The sequence below is a fragment of the Hoplias malabaricus genome, chromosome 3 (genome assembly GCF_029633855.1).
Source record: "Hoplias malabaricus isolate fHopMal1 chromosome 3, fHopMal1.hap1, whole genome shotgun sequence".
In the NCBI taxonomy this organism is placed as follows: domain Eukaryota; kingdom Metazoa; phylum Chordata; class Actinopteri; order Characiformes; family Erythrinidae; genus Hoplias; species Hoplias malabaricus.
In genome coordinates this window covers 47,065,666-47,086,001 of record NC_089802.1, presented here as the reverse complement: position 1 = coordinate 47,086,001, position 20,336 = coordinate 47,065,666, and the positions used below count along the sequence as shown (strand labels likewise).

General features: G+C 38.5%; 2 protein-coding genes across 3 annotated transcripts; one reads left to right on the top strand and one right to left on the bottom strand.

Annotated features, from left to right (window-relative positions):
- Window positions 1-162: 162 nt before the first annotated feature.
- tarbp2 (TAR (HIV) RNA binding protein 2) lies at window positions 163-5,208 on the top strand. Of its 2 annotated transcripts, none has more exons than XM_066663081.1 (7): window positions 163-573; window positions 1,388-1,705; window positions 2,821-2,890; window positions 2,975-3,092; window positions 3,410-3,537; window positions 3,646-3,838; window positions 4,720-5,208. In XM_066663081.1, the coding sequence occupies exons 1-7, from the start codon at window positions 521-523 to the stop codon at window positions 4,875-4,877; spliced, it is 1,038 nt and encodes a 345-aa protein (XP_066519178.1). In that variant the 5' UTR covers window positions 163-520; the 3' UTR covers window positions 4,878-5,208. The 2 variants fall into 2 exon arrangements, with proteins under 2 accessions (XP_066519178.1, XP_066519179.1); XM_066663082.1 differs by lacking the exon at window positions 163-573 and adding an exon at window positions 880-986.
- A 746-nt stretch (window positions 5,209-5,954) lies between these two features.
- On the bottom strand, window positions 5,955-19,602 carry tespa1 (thymocyte expressed, positive selection associated 1). Its single transcript, XM_066663079.1, has 13 exons — window positions 19,531-19,602; window positions 18,494-18,795; window positions 17,849-18,038; window positions 15,369-15,411; window positions 14,534-14,574; window positions 13,410-13,466; window positions 12,311-12,350; window positions 12,153-12,206; window positions 11,950-12,045; window positions 11,050-11,258; window positions 9,708-10,843; window positions 9,159-9,246; window positions 5,955-6,446 (listed from the first exon to the last, which is right to left on the bottom strand). Exons 3-13 carry the CDS (start codon window positions 18,015-18,017, stop codon window positions 6,346-6,348), a joined length of 2,034 nt encoding a protein of 677 aa, XP_066519176.1. The 5' UTR covers window positions 18,018-18,038; window positions 18,494-18,795; window positions 19,531-19,602; the 3' UTR covers window positions 5,955-6,345.
- Window positions 19,603-20,336: the final 734 nt, after the last annotated feature.

Sequence of the window (20,336 nt, the reverse complement as noted above, 5' to 3'; positions counted from 1 at the left end):
TATTATTATTGTTTATAATTATAAATAGTAGGAACACTGTTTAGAATTTTTTAGAACTAGTATTTTGAAAATTGACGTTGATGGCAGTCACAACAGGGTGCCTTCCATAAAAATTCACGGATCGGTGTAGAGTTGTTTTCGAGTATGGGCTCTCTGAAAATGGATATACTATGCAGTTTGAAGATACAATTTAGTAGAGGAGTAGATGAGTTGAAATACAATAAGCTGCTCTATGTAATACTGCCAAATATTCCAGGCATAATTTTAACTGTTATGTCAAAATCACACCGTTGGGAAAGCAGCATTAGTTTAATGTAGTCGACGGAGCTCTGCAGTTTTGAACACTTCACGTTCGGGCAGCATATGAGTGTGTGATGATGATTTGGGAGAGCTGGAAAACACTCCGCTCTCTCGTTTCACCGCCAAGAAAAATCTTAGCTAATGATATCAAGGGGGCTACAGTTACTTTGGGGGGTACCGTTAATCGTAAACGACAGGCTCTTCTATCTGTTGTTGGGGAATGAACGAGGAGAAAACCCCGACTAGCTGTAAGAGAAACTCTGGGTGTACCAGGTGAGAGTCCGGTGTCTGCCACTGAAATGAGTTTCTTATTCGAATTTACCGTTCCACCTTAAAAGGTGCTGCTGTTAACTTGCATCCTGGCTAATTTTGAAAAAAAAAAAAATCAGGTTTTTGTTAAAATATAGAAATTAATAATATACCTTAAACAAAACAACACTTAAAGTGAATTACTTTAAGGTATTTACTGTAATAGGAATTATTTCGTCAGACATGTTTGAACTTGCAGCTGTTTTCCAAATAAACAATTAAACATTTTATTGCATGTATATATGTTTATATAGAAGAGTATGTTGCATGTTTATCCTCGGTATCTAACTCCCCTGTGATTGGGTGCTACATGAGGCGCCAGAACCCAGCTGCAGCACCATTTTAAGGTGGAATGGAGAATTTAGGCGCAGAAGCTGGTAAGTAGGAAGATAGCTCCAGCTTCGTTTCTTTTCTCAAAAGTAAAACCAAACTAATGTTTAATGCTTGCTCGGTACACTCGCAGTCAAGGGTAACGTTAATCGTGTTTGCTGCGGTAACAAGAAAGCTTTTGACTAGATGCTGGAATACTGCTGTGAGCATTTGATTGTTTTCAGCCATATAAATATCAAAGGACGTCAGGTACTCATGTTAGATGATAAGGTGCTGTATTTTTCAAAGAGCACAGTTCCCATGCTGCAGGTCGTTTAACTTGCACCTCTAGGCCACACTTGGACTTGGTCACGCTACCACAGGCTTGAAGCTGTTCGTAATCTAGTACTATCTTAAAAATCATATAAAGTTTAGACTATGATCTGTCTCTCTCACTCTTTACCGTCAGTATTGAGCAAATGCTGGCTGTGAACCCCGGAAAGACCCCCATCAGTCTGCTGCAGGAATATGGAACGCGGATAGGCAAGACCCCAGTGTACGACCTGCTGAAGGCCGAGGGCCAGGCCCACCAGCCCAACTTCACCTTCCGAGTGTCTGTGGGAGACATCAGCTGCACGGGCCAGGGCCCCAGCAAAAAGGCTGCCAAGCATAAGGCTGCTGAAGCCGCTCTGAAGATGCTGAAAGGAGGGATGCTGGGAGCGTTAGGAGGAAACGTAATGGAGGGGGACGGGTTTGGTGGCTTAGACATTTCTCTGGAAGGAGACTGGTAAGAAAACTGTAAAACTATAAAAATGTATGAAACACACTTTGTCTATATCTATATTCTGTGTACATATTGAACACCCCTGGTCAAATTAAATGTTTTGCTGATTTTCTAAATAAGGAATTGACCAAATTCTGTACAGAGACTGAGCTAATACACGGTACTTTTTTGAGGTTGTTTTGTTTGTTTACTTAGTTAAAATAGCTGCAACATGATAAATACAATATATAAAATGTGCCAATGTGCCCAATATTTTGCACATTTTATATTTAAATGTAAAATTCAGCATATGTATTGTTGTATACACACACTAGGGACACCTACCGTGTGTACACTCACTATCCAATTTACCAGCTCCACTGACCATACAGAAACACTTGGTAGTTCTACAGTTACAGACTTTAGTGGTGGTGTGTTAGTGTGTGTTGCGCTTGTACTGCTAGAGGTTTTTAAGCACTGTGTCCACTCACTGTCCACTCTGTTAGACACATTTGATGGACTATTTTCAGTCCAGCACTGGCACTGAGGTCTTTACAACTGTAGCAGACCTGCTGTGTCTGATCCACTTGTATCAGCACAACACACACTAACATACCACCATCATGTCAGTGTCCCAGTAGTGCTTGGAACGATTCCCCACCCAAAACCTACCTGCTCTGTAGTGGTCCTGTTGTGTCCAGATTATTAAGGATCTGGGTGAAATATGGAGAAACATTTGGACTACAGTCTGTAACTGTATAACTACAAATTGGTCCTGTGTGGTCAGTTGAGCTGATAAAAAGGAAAATGAGTGTAGATACAAGGTAGGCAATGCAATGATTGTTTGTGTGTGTGTTTTAAATAAAAGCACAATATAAAAAGAATATTGCTGCTGTCCAATGAAAAATCTCCAAACTTGCAACTTTACAGGAGAAGGGAAAAAAACTTCTTAATTTTCAAGGTTATCCAGTTTAAAAAAAAACATGTTTTTCATTGGACGGTGGCAGTGTATAACTGGCTAATGTACCCTGATGTACTCATATTCAGACAAGACCATATCCTAGACATTCATTCTATAATAGACACTAGCACCTGCTTGGAAGTTGTGCTTTATTGACTGCACCAAATGCCTTCCACAGCTCTCAGTCAGAGATAAAGTCTTCCAGTTCCAGCCAACAAGCTGAGTGTAATCCAGTTGGAGCTCTGCAGGTGAGAGTATGATGAGTTCTTTTTTTCTCTTAATAGGACTTAAATTTGATATTTAAAAGTATTTATGGAAATCATTCCCTATAGGAGCTGGTGGTGCAGAAAGGCTGGCGTTTGCCTGAATACACAGTCACACAGGAGTCTGGACCTGCACATCGTAAAGAGTTCACCATGACATGCAGAGTGGAGAGATTTGTTGAAATTGGTGTATACATCTTTCTTTAATTTTGAAGTAATAATTCCTCATAATGAAGATTTCCCCCCCCAAAGAAACAGCATACTTTAGTAGTAGAATTAATGATTTGTCTAGTATTTATTTATTTTTTTGTGCCTTCAAATATTGCTCAGCCACAAAAATTTCAAAACAGATATTTATATTAATTATTCTGATGTGTCATTTATTTTAAGTCAGTAAGTTAATGAACGATTGCCAGCTAATAAGCTTCAGACAATGGTCCTTAAAACTAGCTGAAGAAATACCATTCCTAATCAAATCTACACCATTGCCCTGGATTTGTCTAGGCAGTGGAACATCAAAGAAGCTTGCGAAGCGGAACGCAGCAGCGAAGATGCTCTCCCGGATCCACGACGTGCCTGTAGACATGCGCAGTAGCCATGAGGTCGAGGCAGAAGATGACACCTTCAACATAGTGAGACCTGCACCTACCGTACATTTAGCAGAATTCTCTAATGTAACATATGGCATGTTATAACACACTCCATCTAACTCAGCCTCTTTCGTGTTCTCCATCTCTAAGAATGTTAGCAGCAGGTTAGAGGGAGGAAAGTGTAAGGGATTTGGATGTACGTGGGATTCTTTGAGAAATTCAGTTGGAGAGAAGATTCTGCAGCTAAGGAGTCATCCTCTGGGCCTACCCAACTCCAACTTCTGTTCTCTACTCCACGACCTCTCTGAGGAGCAGCGCTTTGATGTCAGCTACCTGGACATAGGTAAGCAGTGTGGCTGACTTCAGGCACATGTAGATATTCGAGGTTATACATCTGTCTATCTCAGAAGAACCAGAATGGCTGTTTGCAGGTGTGTGTTGTCGACAAATCCTTTCTGTTCAGGCCTAAATTTTTATACCATCTAGGTTCATTACGTATGTTGTCTCGTTTTTAAGTGGCTTCCAGACAGCAGTCAATCCTTACCCAAGTAATCTGAAGTCATGGCACATCCAATAGAAACTGGAACAATTTGATTTAATTATAACATAATGAGATTTTGTAGAATTTCAATACCAGCTGCTCTCATAAAAAGAAGCAACTGGTTGTTGGGGTTTTAATAACTTTGTACACCACTCAGCTAAAATCTTTAAAATGACCTCTTTTCTCTTCTCGTTGTCTGTAAGGTAGCCCCCTGAATCCCTGTTCTTTAACTGTGATGATAGCAACAGAACATATTCTTTTGCTTTCTCAGCACTGTGATGTTGCTATTTATGTAGTGCTCTTATGATTGGATCAGACACAGCAGTGCTGCTGGAGTGCTGGAGTTTTTAAAGACTTCCATGCCACTGCTGGACTGAGAATAATCCAAAAACTAATAATATGCAGCTAGCAGAGTCCTGTGACCACTGATGAAAGACTAGAGGATAACAGCAACTGATGAACTGCTCTCTCTGACTTTACATCAACTAGTTGAGAATGAGTGCACATGGTGCTTAAAAACTGTCACTTCATTAAATTAATTCAGAAAATTGTTGTGGTTCTGACTGTTGAATAATAAGGTGGAAGGGGGCCAACGAAGAATGCAGAGCAATGGTTGGACTACACAAGTTAATCTGTTTGTTGAAATGAAACACTGAATGTGTGCATGTGTGTGTTCTGTCCAGAGGAGCGAAGTCTCAGTGGCCTGTACCAGTGTTTGGTGGAGTTGTCCACTCAGCCCATCACCGTGTGTCATGGATTTGCCCCAAGTCAGGACGCAGCTCGAGCCAGTGCAGCACACAATGCTCTGCAGTACCTCAAGATAATGGCTGGTGGAAAATAAGGCCAGGCTTATTTTTTTTTTTTGAGAAATATGAATTCAGGGGTGACGTATTAGAAAGCTGACCACTTAGGCCTGCAGTGTTTTGGGCTTAATGGAATTTAGTTTCTTTAAAATGCACCATGATATTTGCCCACACTGTTTTTAATGCCCCAAATATCTGACTGTCCCAGCGAGTCCTGAAGATGAACTGATGAAGTCTTTGTCTCCTTGAAAAGCCCCTGACATGTTCTCCTACGAAGGTGATTTTTAACTGAGAACATTTGTTGTGACTAGATACCTCAGAGGAATCTTATTATATAATTGAATGAACCTGAAATGTTTTAATCCCCAACTTAAACAGTTTTAACTAACAATTTTTCCTTTACATTTTGTTTTAATCTAAACATGGATTTTCTCCATTTGACTTCCTATCAAATTCATGTTTTGTATCATCCTGTTGATCCTTAAATTAGATTTCAGATACATAATTCACAGAAATGTCATTATTCAATGTCAAGTAATAATGGAACTTTGATCTTTTTAAAGGATAATTTTATCTAATATTTATACCTCCCTTTACTAGACCCTTAAACTGGAGAAAATAGCCTTTGCCCATTCATCAGAATGTGTATCAATAAATGTGCCATGTTTCTCTATTCTCCCAATGACTCCATTTTCACAATTATGTGAAATATCATTAGAAACAAACATATCTTACTTGCACAGAACAAATGAAATAAAACCAGTGTGTTGTGCATACAGTTTAACGTTTTGTGAATATAGACATATAAAATGTCATCTACCTCCACACAAGTGTGCATCTGTATGAACATTTCTTTTTTTAAAAACTGTTATGTACAATAAATTTATATTGTGCTTGAATTTAAATTGTTTTAATTCACATTAAAGGAACCATTTTCATGTTTATCATTTGTATTAAACTACAGCAAGTTTAATGATGCAGATAAGTGCTGAAATTAACAAGGGTGTGTATATATTTTTGTGGTGGTAAGCCAAAAAAAGGTGCTATTTGACAACTGCTATTTGATTAAGTGGAAAATGATGCTAGCTCTGCTATATAAGTAAATAAATAATTTATTAAACCACAAATAAATATTTAAAACATCTGCAGTAGCACAAACACAAGGAGCAAAGCATTTAGCACAAAGTAGTCAAAAGTCATGTCACCTAACAGTACTGACTAACATCAATACATTCAAACAGCTCTGAACCAGGAGCCAACAACACACCAAATGCCAATACTCAAAGAGAAAACTGCATTACACAGATTGCCTTGGTAAAATAGTTCCTGGCAAGTATGTCTCAGATTTTGCAACACAAAAGATCAAAAACTTAAAGCTGAAGTAGCGTGACACAGCAGTAGTGGTGAATTTTGTCATGCCTGAGTTATAATCTGATGAGCAGATAGGCAGGGATGTTTTCGCTGTTTTTTTTGTTTTTGTTTTTTGTTGTTGTTGTTTTCTTGTCCTCAGCTGGTCTCTCTGTTCTGGACGGTACAAGAATGCTGCATTTCGTCGTCAGCATAGCCACTGCTGTCTGACTGGAAACTGTCCCATCTTAAAGGGAAACCTGAAATGGCAAATAAATACATGGAAATTACTCTAAATGACCTGAGAGTGCTGATTATTCACTGATGTTCATGATGGGGTATTTCTCATTACTTCTAATAATAAGTTCTTTGAAAATGTTAACGCCAACAAGGCGTTAACCTCTAACAGTTCTATTTAACACCTCTTTCTTTAGCCACACTGTCACGTGTAGCCTGGGCACTCCTGCAGAGTTGATTACTATAAATCATATGTAGAAATACCAGATCTTTATTGAATGTGTACAATATAATGCAGCAGATTTGCTAAAAAAGGCACTTATTACAGAGAGTTGTATGACACATTTAATTGATGGTGCTGGCATGTAGCAGCTTATCTTTTCAATAAATTAAATGCAAATGCATACTGGCACAACTCCTTAAAACATGACTTGGGCAACATAACCACTTCTTTATTTGCATGCTTTTGTATGAAAGCTGGTTTCTGTCAGATTGCTTCAAACCCATAAGTGAGAAATTAAGTAATTGTTTTGAAATATTCAGTTTGCGTTGGATGCATTATTATGCAATAATGTAAAATCCTTAAGTTAATTTCACTGAACACATCCTGGTTGTTCAGGGACTTCATGATTTGACCTAGGGTGGGATTATTTTTAAAATAAACTATGATTAACGGTATGCTCTGAAGAGAGCATAAAGAATCCTGTTTAACTAGATTTTACACAGTACACTCAAATGGGGCTGCAAAACACTGGGGAAAAATGGCATGGCATTATTAAAAACAGGGATAGGCTGTAAATAAATCTGTATACAGGGATTAAAGCAGAAAAAAGATAATCGTATTATGATATTTTTGCACCATGCCACATGTAACAATTTCTGCCGTTCTACAAAGCAGCCATGAAGTCTATGAAACCTAATCCTCACAGAATTGAGGTATTAAAGGTGATATTTGCAATTTTGATTAAAAAAAAAAAAGACTTCTTATAAAATAAAATTCTGAGGATCTTTCTTCACCATGTTCTTGCTCCCCTGTCAGTTTGTGCTGGAAACCGGAACCAGTAAACGGTAAAATAAGGGTCTGGTATGCAAGGCTTTCTCTCTCTGCTCACGGCAGAGAAACAACATTCTGCTCCATAGCTGAGTAATATTGACTTGTTTTGCTGTAGATGTAATTTCAGGAAAGCAATAACTACATAAAACTAAACAGATCAAGAGTGGTACAAAACAACTCAAGTAAAAAACGAGTTTCTGTGGTCATTCCAACAGTGAATAAAAACCCAAAGAAAGCTTAAACTACAGTCATGGACAAACAAATTTTTTTCCTCATTAAAACAATTACCTAAACAATGCCTTAAAAGATGCAGAGCTTCTGAACGTAAACAAATGAGGGAACAGAGTTTCCCCACAATCTTAGTCATTGCCTTTAAGCAAACAACACCACACATCAGAACAGCTCACCAACCATCAACAGCATGAAGCAACTGACTGGTTTACGGCTGGCTGTGGCCAAAATCCTTTGTAGCGATGAAGAATATTAATCCCTGTATATACAATTATTTAAATCAGAAAGCAGGTGTGGTCCTACTCATTTAGCACTAAAGTGCTTCAATACAGTGTGTTTACACAGTCAGGTAGGCACGCTGTGTGCTTCTCTCAAGGCTCTTCTTGGTTAATTTCAGCATTTCCTCCATCTCCCCCTCGCCCTTCCAATTGTCTGCACTGTTCAGTGTGTAGAAAAGTGTCTGCAGACTCCACATTTCTTTTCCATTTCTCAAAATTGTACGAGAGATGCAGATAAATGCAATGTAGACCCCATACAACCTGTTGCCTTATGCACAAATTATCTATTAAATATGAATTATATTTCATTTTCTACTTGATCTACTGATATTAAACTAAAACTGATGGCATTCATAGCCTACCCTTTTCACAGATGTTGACTGAAAAGCACCATGTGATACTTCACATCCTGCGATGTGACCATTGCTCAAGTGCACATTGCACTGATGATTCTGAAATTATTAATTGTTCAGCCTACATTACAAAAGTGAAAAAAAAACCATCGTTGTACACAGTTACTGATGGCAGTTCAAATGTGTCACTACTAGTATGTGTAAAAATATGATGAGTATCTTCATATGATATTTGTGCTGCATCATCACTAGCTTATATTCTCTTAACCACATGAAATGCATTAAAGACTGGCTGTGACATTTGGTACTGTGAACACAAATTGCAGCACACACCACACCAGAGAACTAATGAATATACAAAGTACCTTTTAGCTTTCCTGAAGCAGGAACTATGGAGCCAGGAGTTTTTAAAATCTTTAAACTTTGCTTCTTTCCTCAAACTCTAATGTGGCATGTCAGATGTTTACGTGTACATAAACTGTAAAAAATAATATATTTTCATAATTTCTTTAAAATAAAGCTGTTTCCATTTTGTCTCTGTCTTTGTACATGCATTGGCAGCCATGCTGGCTCCAAAATAAGATTAGCTTTCCACAGCCATTAAACAGCGATCAATATTTACCATCAATCTTTATAAATTACAGTTTTTTCCACTTAATGCCTCGTCATGAATAGAGTTTGCAGAAGTACAAAACATTAGTGAACACACCCTTTATCTGAGTTCATTCCTTTTACATATAAAGTGCAGAACTAGTCTTAAGTCTGTACTTTACAAACACTTGTGTGTGGGCGCTTGAAAAAGAAAGCTGTATGACTCACATTTCTGTTGAGTTGCTGCTGTAACAGAGAGTGAGTGTGCAGCACATAGCTCTGCTGATACGTTCTCTTCTTCCCCCGCACTCTGCACCTATATGGAAGCAACATGTTGCTAATGGTTATTCAACACTGAGACCCAACCAGAAAACCTTAGACTCATGAAGGATTTGACCAACACTCACAGTATCACTTAATATGTACATCCACACAAACACAGTTCCGCTACATTAACTTCTAGTATTTACGCCAATACAATAAATAATGTGTCCCTGCTGTCATATATCATAAACCATTTTATGAATTTGGTGATTATTATAGCAATTTTCTTTTTTAATTAATGTCAAACCTAACCATAAAGACTTGTGTTCATTTGTATGCACTATGTGAGTCACAAGCAAAATGGTGAGGGCTGGAGATGATAGTTGCTTTACACAAGAGTCAAAACATACCTTCTCTGAATGGAAAATTTATAATGATTCTGCAGCAATGCACAAACCACAGTTAAATGTATGTGAGATATAGACAGTAAGAAAAACACAGGTAGCTACAAACCTCCTCCAACTCAAAAGAGTTAGCCTGCTTGATCTGGCTGCTTGGATGTTTATTGGGACTCAGGTACCGCTGGTTGCCTAATAAAGACAGATGGGGGCTGCTACCAGAAGCAGAGTCCCCAGATGGGTGCCTTTTGAGGATGGTAGTGTCCCCTTCCCATCCAGTGACCATGATCCTGCACGGTGACCTTTTTGAGGCTGTAGGGTAGAGGGACGCAGAGTCGTCTTGTGAAACCTCTGAAGGTTTTTCCACCAAATCCCCATCCTTACCCACAGCTGACAACTCAACCTGTGACTGTGTATCTGTGACACATAGATTGTCTTTTGGTTCAGGTTTTCCAGGACATGGGGATTCACTGTGAATGTGAATAGCAGAAGATGAGCCCACCGTTGACTTTTTCTCAGTCTTTAGACAACGATACGGTGCCTGATGCACACACTCCACCACATGAGGGCAAACGACATCATATGTAATAATGGCAACTGTTGGCTTGGTCTCAGGTTTGCTGACACTGGCAGAAAGTGGAGTAAAATTTTCGGAAGCTGCTTCTATGTCTGTAATTTTGGAGCCCTGAGATTCAAGAGATTCAGATACTTGCTCAGGCTTAATCAAGCATGCCTTAACTCTAGCACCATCTTTCTGCCCTGACTGTGACCAACGTTGAATTCTCTCCTTGTGTGGACTCATGACTTTTTCAGGAGTCTTCACTTGGGCAAGCTGAGGTTCCTTTTTCTCCTTCAGCCTCTTGGTCATGTTATCTGCCATGTCCTGGAGCCATACAACTTTCTCCTGATCAAGGGCTCTTTCAGTTTTCCCAGCTCCCAGTACCATTCCCACCACATCTGGCAGGCTGTTCCTTTTGCGAGGAGAACTATTTGGAGAGGCAGAGTCTGAGCCACGAGAGCCTGTGTATAAGCACATCTTGGAGACTGTATCTTTAAGGCGCTCCACAGGAGAGCGTGGCTCAACACGCACGTTCCCGAAGAATCGCTGTCCAATGCTGCGCTCCACAGTCGGTGAGGAGAAGCTGAATTCAGGTGGGGCCAGCTTCTGAAGTGGTGTCCGCGACACATGAGAGTAGAGGGAGTAGAAAGCATTGGCCATAGCTGTGAGCACCTCCACCTGACGGAAACGACCTGCACACAAAAGAAACAAGATTTGATGAATTTTTATATATTTTGATGGTACTCATGCACACACATCCAAATATTTTTTATAAACAAATTCTAAGTTTAATCGTTTGGGATTCTGGGGAATTAGCTCAATTAAATTACTTTGGAGACGCTGAAAATTTTCTACTGGAAAATATGTCTGATGAATAATTTTAATGCTGGTTTCTTACTAGCGAGTGAAAGGCCGGGGTCCTCCTCTCTAATGCGGCGGAGCTGGGACTCAAGGAACAGACGGAAGTTGATGCCTTTGAGCTGCGATGGGAATGTGAAGAAACGCGCCGGGATACGAGCAGTGACCTGCGGCTCCTCACAACCAAACCCCAACTGATACAGTGTTTCCTCTGCATCTTCTGCACACATCTGCAGCACCTCAGACACACTAGGATTTGTGTGAGATAGAGAGATGGGTAAAGAGGGGAATGTGTTAGAGCCTTAAACCACATTGTATCACTGAAATCAAAAAGAGAAAACAAGACAAGATCATTGCAGCAAAGTTCTTAGTTCAGAGTGCCTTTTTTTGGCTTAGAGTGTTATAAGCCCAGTGGCTGCTTGTAAAAATACTGTAAGTGTCTTTTTACTGTAAGGTTTTTATGCCTTTACTTGAAGTGAGGTGGGGAAAAAAAGTTAAAAGACTTTATTCTGCAAATTTTTTCACCCATCGAGCGCATCTGTGGTTTCAGTGTTATACAGAAACAGAAAAACGAAGAGGCTATATACATGCTAAGCCAAATAACACACAAACACACAAAATTAACTTCAGGGGACACAGAAATAGAGCTTATAAAGGTAAAATAACCCAGAACATTCAGACAAAAACACGTGACAAGAGCGTAACAATGGATGACATAATCAGACACGACTAGGGTCCAAACTAAGTCCAAAACAAAGCAAATGAGGGCATAATAAGGCACAAAGACTGAAAACCATGTCACAAATCCTGTCATAGTTCATTTTTACATGACCATTTTCAAGTCAAGATGTTAAAGGCAGTGAAATCAATAACTCCACTTGTCTTAGGTAAACTAATCTTATGTACTATTAGAAGTATTATAGTTTAAGTGATATCCAACCTGGAAACAGTCTTATTTGTGGTAGATGAGAAGGCACTGGACGCCATGCTGTGACCCATGTTACACATTGGTAGGCTAAGCTTTTGCTGAGGAGTGCTATTGGTACACAAACACAGTTTATTACAACAATTAAATGTAAACAGAGACTAAAAGAAATAGGTGTAACAAATAGTAAAATAAGCAGAGAAATCAGTGATTTGTACCTCGTGTGGAAGTCTTTCCGTGATTTAGGAGGAGGTAGGAGCAAAGGGCAGTGCCTGCAGGGTCAAGAGCTAAAGTTAACAATATCTATACACACACAAGTCTTTCAGCTCTTAAGGAAAATGACTTAGAAATGGATGTCCAGAAGCAAATTACTTACCCAAACTCTTCATCATGTGATCCAACATTTAGTGCCGTTGCTATAAAAACAGAGTGTAGTCATTAGGTTTTGTTCACTTCTGTTATGTACACACTTAACTGTTATGTATGTAAAGTACACACTTTTTTTTACCTGTTAATAAATAATATTTGAAACTTGTAATAAGCAAGTTACATGTTACACAACTGCATCAGCAAACAGCTGAGACAAAGCATTTGTGTTTTCCATTTGCTTATATTCATGGTGAGCGACAGATCTAGAACTTCCAGTAAGACTACAATTATGTTTTTTTTCCTCACATAAGTGGTCACACACATATTGGAAAACATAAAGTATTTGACTGATTCTACTTTCATTTCTAAATGTGTTTGTGTTTAATCTGATGTTAGTCCTAACCCGTGTGAGTTCTCATTTAATCTATCTTAAAGATCATAGGTAGGAAATTCATAGGATTCATCAGGTCTTCTTTGAAGACATAGAAGACCCTGAGGGTTAAATTGCAAATCTTTTTCAAATTATTCACAAAACATATGTTGCTCATTTACTTTGTGCTCTCTACAGTTTTCTGTGCTACTGTATCTGCCTGCTTGTTAACACTGCCCGATTCTCATGTGGCCTGGGTGTGTTGCTAAGTGTTGCTAAATTGCTGAGTGAGAGATAACCCCTGTACAGGCCCAGGCCATTACTTTGGATATAATCTTAGCTATCATACAGCCAGTGACAGACACTCAATGACAAGCACAAGGGTGTCACTCAGGAAAGAGGTGTTGCTGTTAACATCAGTCAAAGAATTGTTTTGACATGTCCCATAACATTGCATTAACAGAAACAAACTGATCAGGTACAGCAAGAGGCCAGCAGGTTAAGACTTGCTGAAAATAGGCTACAGCACAGGTGTTATCTCAAGGAATTCAGTGGGAGGGCTATGAGGACGAAAGGACTGATCTGTATATAACATTTACATAGGCATGTGTTACATTAATCACCAACAACTTTGTCTACCTCTTTTTAAATCTACAAAAATACCTCTCATCTAATTGGATCATGCAGTGCAAATCTTCAATTACTATGGGGGTGATTTGAATTTTTATTTACCTACCTTCAGCCCCAAGGCTTAGGTCATCCTCAAAACTGCTAGCAGCCTTCATGAAAGATTCTGCAAGGCACAGTTAAGTTGGCTATAATTGCATAGTAATTATATTACGGTAAATCATTTGTTAATCCATCTAGCCATTCCCAGTGTTTTTACTGTTACTGTGAGCATTGTAACTACGGACTGCACAAATTCCTTATTATCCCCTTTATATCATGTATCTGTAACAGGCAGAAAGCAGCAGGCCAATCTGCATTAGAGTTCAGAAGGAAAAATAAAGAGTGAGTTCTACCCACATTTAGCCAGAAAAAGCACTATCATTGTGTTTACTATTCCACAGAAGGAAATACACAGTTAAGTATTTATGCAGTTAGAGTAGTTTGGTAGTCTATTTCAAAGGGCTCATTTTGAGTCAAGTTCATAAAGAAAGCATTGTATCTGTAGCTTCCGGTCCGGAGCCTACCCGGAAGAGTTATTATGCCATTTATAATCACAATTTCAGACGAGAATTTTTTGGATAATTTTAATAAATAAATGTGTACGCCTAATCCCAACAATTTTTCATAAATTAATGCCATGTTATTAATTAATCAGTGCATCTTATCATATTGCAAAATATATTGCAAAAAAACTGCAAGTTGTTGTGTGTTTTATGACAAAAATATATTATCTAAATACTTGAAGTTGATGTGAAAGTTTGGGCATTTTCTGCCAAATAACGTTTACTACTTCACAATTTAAAAAATCAGAATCTGAAAAGAGTGACCAATCTTTCACATTAAATCGTGTATATTATAATAATAACTACAAATAAACTAAAATAAACTATTTCAGTTCAATATTGTACACTTTACATAAATATCCAATTAAACAAGGGCTAGTCATTCTCTGTTATGTTACATGCTTATGATCAATGTTCTTGAAGTAATAACATTACCCTTTATATGGTAAGGAATGTTTATTATAATGTAATTTATCATTTACAATAATGTCATCATACTATTCACCCATTGTTGCAATATATATATATATATATATATATATATATATCACAATATAATCAAAATACCAGTATTTTGTCTGTTTCATGCCTTAATTAGACCATGCTGTAACCAGATAACAGAACTTACCCACAGTTAGCTGGCTGGGGTTCTCTTGGCTACCTCCATTTCTGAGGATGCACATAAACATACAATAGAGGCATGAAGAGACAGAAGGACACAGCAAGAATGAAAACACTGCAGTGACTTTGATCACATCTGAATCAGTGTGGTCTGTGGGCGAACTGCAGGCATGCAACAAGATGCCCAGATAAAAATACAACACTTGCACAAAAAACCCTCTGGACTGCAGATGAATCTCCATAAAATATTTCATGGAGATGATTACATGTACAACTTAACTGTTAGGCTGACATTTTTTCTATGTGCATCTGTTAACTGACATGTGAGATGACGAGAGTGTATGAGAAATTCAACAGCATCTCACAGAAATATGCTTTCCCAGGGCAATGGCTCAAAACTGCCACTACTCCAACCAGTCATAACACCCACAGGAACCACTCAAGACAAAACAGCAAGATCAAAAAAGTCCACTACATTTTTTTGCTTCTTCCCATGCTTAAAGTCCTGTGCCACAACAACAAAAGGAAGTTTGGCAATATAACACTCTAAATATAGAGCCAAACTATTTGCTTTAACATAAAAGCCCTGTGATACCATAACAGAATTTGCTCTTGATCCTCTTCAGAAAATACTTTTCTTCTTGTCCAAAGATGCTTGAATTTATTTGTTTAATCATAAATGTTAACTGAGCAATTTTTTTGGTATTTTCCATTCAATCATTTTTATTGCCTTGCAGCTGAAAAACAATGTTCAACCACAGCGTGCTACCTGCTTCTCTACTGACGTAGACAACCGTCTTTCCCCTACAAGCCCTTGCAAACACACATGCACACAAACTTACCCACAGCTTTGGAGCCAAGTTTCAATCTTTCCTGTAGAGCATCCTGTGGAAAATACATTCAAGTGTTAGCGCTCAGTTGTGCATGTGTCTGTGTGTAAGACAGAAGGCTTTGTGTAATTTTTCACTGTTTCTCCATTTTCTGCATATATTCATTTTTATATGTTCTTACAGAGTGAAAGATATTTTTGTTAGACATAGATTACAGAACTACAAATTACCCTACTAATAATCAGCTGTTCTCAAAGAAGAAACATGGTAGTAAACGTTTTCTGTGAACATTCTGAACGCTAGAATGTATTACACTTGTATATGCTAAGAAACTACATGTAGTGCTGTTGGTGGAATAATTAAGATGTTATATGCTCAATCCCATTTTAATCCTTGTGTCATTTTTTTTTATGATGTAGATCAAAGTACTTCGGGCCAAATTCCTTCATCCCCCGTGACTGTAACAACACACCGAAACAAGACTCATTTTTTATTTTTAGTGTTTAAGTAGTTGCAGCAAAGCATATTTTGAATTCTCAATATAAAATGAAGAGTTTTAATAACAAATAGCTTATTTTAATGCTTTCATTTTTTAAAAAATATATTATCAGCTGATAAGAAATATTTCAAAATCTGTATTGTTTTCAGGAAATAACTAGCCTTAATAAGTATTATATAAATTGTATTTCCCACACTGTAATTTTAATGTAATGTTAATGACAGTATTAACATTACACTACTGATTTAGCACTGTTTTTAAGATACTTTCCCCTAGCATTGTGTGTGACAAAATGTTTTAACCAGCAAGCTGAAGTCCATTTACGTAATACTTTCTTTACATTTGCATCCTAAACTAGGCTACGCTATTTGCATTTAGCTGTCCAGAGAAAGCAAATCTTCAAACTCCACCAAAATACTAATAAAGAACAGCTCACTCAGTGAACATGGACCGTTTTGTTGCTATGAAATGAAGGCTTTTTAATAAACTGAACAACCCTACAATTATACCAATGTCTTACATAGTCTTTTCTAAATTAAACGTGTGGCATGTTTAATTATTTTGATGGTTTAATTCAGTGATTTGCTTCAAATGTCCTAACAGCACATTTACAGACAGGCAGTTAATGGTAGCAAGGGTACATGCTTTTTCACATGTATTGCTCTGCCTCATTGTGGTTAAAATACGTCAAAAGGGGGGCAGCCATGGCCTGGTGGTTTGGGAACGGGGCTTGTAACTGGAAGTTTGCTGGTTTGGTTCTTTGAGAAAGGCACCTAACCTAACCCCTAACTGCTCCCTGGGCGCTGTGGCTAGGGCTGCCCACCACTTTTGCTAGCGTGTGTGTAAATATGTGTTTCACTGCACAGACTGGGTTAAATGCAGAGAACAAATAAAATAATTCTCATTCAATAATAAGCTATTATTATACAATATTTCACTCAGATGCTGTTGGCAGGTAAATTAATCAACAGTTATGTGATCAACTTTCAGATTTTACATTTTCACTTTACTATTTGGAAAAGGAATCTCACAAAAAATATTATAAATATATAACATATCTTTGTGACAAAGCTACTTCCAATCAGGAAAGGCTTTTGTAAAGTACTGATAAGCCTAACAAGGTGTACAAAGGCATAAGAAGGATTCCTGGGTCATGGCTTAGTTTAACTGGTTTAATTATTCAAGCTTCAGTATGTGCCTCCTCCCAAATAGTGCATTGTGCAAGTTCCAGTAAGGAACAGAGCTGTAGTGTGTCCCATTTCTCATTTTGGCATCCATAGGAGTGCTCATATGTACGCTGTATGAACCTGTGTTGTAACTCAGATCACTGGGGATTTAGAAGCAGTCTAATGCAAAATAGTCTGTGATAAATTCTAGCAGCTATCAGTGAGGGTGGATTTGTTTAAAGCTGACTTACTAACATGACACGGAAGAAGGCCGTGAGGTGTCTCTACATTTCTTTATTAATTTACCTTGTAACTGAGTTGATTCTAATCTTTAATACACCAGCATTAAACAAATGAATTTGTTTAAAACAATGCATACAATCCATAAGATCGTTTTGTGACGTAGAGTACAGGCATAGTGCTCTCGAGGAGCCTTGTCTTGCATATGTGCATGCTGTTGATATCACCAGTCTGCACAGCTTGTGGCCACCATTTGGGACAGTGTGGTATTAGTCTTGTAAAATTCCTGGACTCTTGATCAATTACCTTTTTGGAGACTGGGCAGTGGACAATGTATGAAACCTACTATTTCAGTAACAAAGACAGTGCTGCCTAATGCCGTATGTCATGTCACCAGCATGCATTTCAGAAAGATTTTTCCCAACACAGAGGGTAGTCTAATGCCATTATTTTGTGTATGAATAGCTTAATGTAATAGAAATAAACATGAGAAGCTTTTGGAAACACACACATATAGCACAAACCAGAACCACCCTGGGCTGTTAGCAACCCTTCCTTCTTAGCATTTTAACAACTTTGCACCTTACCCTCTATGAAGACCTCGTCCTGCAGTGAGAGACTCTGTGTTGGAGGACACTTTGAGCTGGTTGGGGTGTTTATGGCGCTGCTCTGGGTCACAGTGTCCTCCAGGGGGTGCCGGCGCCGGCTGCTGGTCGCCCACGCCTGCCGCCTGCACACCGAGGACGGGCTCTCCATTACCGCCAACCTCGAAGATACCTGGAGAAAAACAAACAGTGAGTTTCTTAAGCCATGGGCTTGAACACGCTATTTAGTCGATGAGAGGGGCTTGGTGCAGCCTCCTGGGTGGGAAGGGTAGCCTGGGGGCATTACTAGCAACAAGTTTAAACAATTTCAGCATTTTTCAGCCCCTTTTACCCGCTGTGAAATGGAGTGTGTAGTGAAGGCTTTGAGGCATGAATTCGACGACTGTGAGGGTGCACCATCCATTACAGGAAGGTGAACAGCACCGATGCAAAACAGCAACACATTTCCACCTAACTTCCCCATAATGCAACCAACTCCACCTGCATTTCGACACTAAGAAAGCGAAAATGATTTTTTAAATCACAAGTACAGAAATCTTAAATTCAACACCGAGCTTCGGAGCAGTTTACAGAACTTACATTCCAACGGTACCGTCAATGGTGGATGTTTCCATCAGGTGCCCTTACCTCTTCTGTGCGCGCTGTGTTCTTAACAGGACTCAAACAGCGACATCTCAGTCATCCCCCGGTCTCTTCCTCTCAGGACTCGGGGGTGTCCTCCCGCTCGGCGGGGAGAGGAGCGTGGAGAGCCCCGTGTTCAAACATCCTTTCTCCGCCGTAGACTCCAACTTTCCCGCTGCTTTTCACTTCTTAGTTCAGTTCAGTTCAGTTCTCTTCTGCTTCGTTACGTGCGATAAATGACGGAAGCGGTGAGGGAGAGATTGAGAGGAAGAAGTGCTGCTCTAGAAGTGCTGCTGTTTCTACTGAAACTGATAAGAAAGCGGAATGCGAGTACAGCAGAGCAAAAAAAAAAAAAAAAACCTCACCAGACAAGATAAAAACACACGTTACAAGAGTTTAATTCAAGGCTCAGCAAGTTTACTTTAGTGTTATTAATACGGAAAGCTTTTTTTAGCTTATTTATTTATTTATTTGCTTTTTGACCAGATACTTTCATAATTTCTGGGAAGGAAGGAAAAGACTTTATTGACAGACAAAATCCTTGTTCCTACCCAGTAAACATTTAGCAGTTGATTCAACGTTGAAATAACGTAATGACTGACGTCTAATCAACGTTCTCTTAAGGTTGAAAATGAAAGTTGAAAAGACGTCCAAACACAGACATTGAAAAGACGACTATTAGACGTATTTTGGACGTTATTAATTGGTCCCGAAATAAATAACTTGTATAAAACGCATTTTGGACGTCCACTGACGTTATCGATTGGTCACCACTTAACTAACTTATTAAGATGGAATTTGGACGTACAGTGACGTTTAAAATATGTCCTTGACGGACAGACTACTTTTAGACCTATTTTGAACGTCCAGGGACGTTCCTTGTTTACTATAAAATTAAAAAAATATATATTTTTTTCTTTTGTTTTAAATAAAGTGATGATTATGTGTCACTGCTGCTACTACTCTATTATTTCAATAATCTTCAACTGTGTGATTATGACACACACACAAATAACAGAATAAGTATCTACAGTATCTACTACCTGTAAAAGTCTGTTGAAGCCCAGCATCTCTGGTCTGTGCGACTTAAATCAGAGAATCATTGTAGTCATTTTCTCTGAGTAGTGAGTAATGATGTGTCTGGGTCAAAGATGACAGTCTAATCAATATTGCCTTGACGACCAAACAGAATGGAGCACAGCAGATGGTACAGTGTGTTGTATTATATGCCTCATTTAATAGTTACATTCACTGAAGAGATTTAAGCGGAGTATTTTAAAACTCCTGATAACGCACATCCAAAGGCTTTTGCGTGGAGAAGGAAAGGCATGCTTTGTTTAAACAGTACAGACAGCACTACATTTATAGTTCCTCTGTTGACATTTAAAGCTTTGATAAAGATGTAAATCCTTTGTTGTTGTAATATACTGATATAATATATGTGTGGGTAAGGATTATGTAAAATGGCAGCTCTGCTACATGTATTAAGGGATAACATTTGACTCCACAGTGAGCAAATAAAAACTCCCATTAATATCTTCAGGGTACTGTGTGGGGATGCACCAATATAGGATCAATATTTTTCATGTTCATTTCCATGGAGACTGATGCTAATTGTGATACTTTATAAATCTTTGTAGACACCTTGTATAATCAGTAGTGTCTGCTACTGTAAGGTGCACTTGTTACTCACAGAGGTGTTCCAACAGTGCACATACCAATTGTAAAATTTTGATTTTGAAAACCACTGACCAAAAAAAAGTGAAGTTCTGGAGTGGCTGCACAAGAGCCTAAAGTCATAATGCCAATGCAAATCAGCTAAAGAGATAAACTCCTCCCCAAAGCGCTG

What these genes read in the sequence shown, in the direction of transcription:
- tarbp2 (XM_066663081.1), top strand. Translation starts at nt 521, where the DNA reads ATGAACGAGGAGAAAACCCCGACTAGCTGTAAGAGAAACTCTGGGTGT. An exon ending in GGAGAGATTTGTTGAAATTG is followed by an intron (nt 3,093 to 3,409) that starts GTGTATACATCT and finishes GGATTTGTCTAG; the next exon opens with GCAGTGGAACATCAAAGAAG. An exon ending in AAGATGACACCTTCAACATA is followed by an intron (nt 3,538 to 3,645) that starts GTGAGACCTGCA and finishes TCCATCTCTAAG; the next exon opens with AATGTTAGCAGCAGGTTAGA.
- tespa1 (XM_066663079.1), bottom strand. Translation starts at nt 18,017, where the DNA reads ATGGAGAGCCCGTCCTCGGTGTGCAGGCGGCAGGCGTGGGCGACCAGC. An exon ending in CCTAAGCCTTGGGGCTGAAG is followed by an intron (nt 12,351 to 13,409) that starts GTAGGTAAATAA and finishes CTGTTTTTATAG; the next exon opens with CAACGGCACTAAATGTTGGA. An exon ending in AGCAGCAACTCAACAGAAAT is followed by an intron (nt 6,447 to 9,158) that starts GTGAGTCATACA and finishes TTGCCATTTCAG; the next exon opens with GTTTCCCTTTAAGATGGGAC.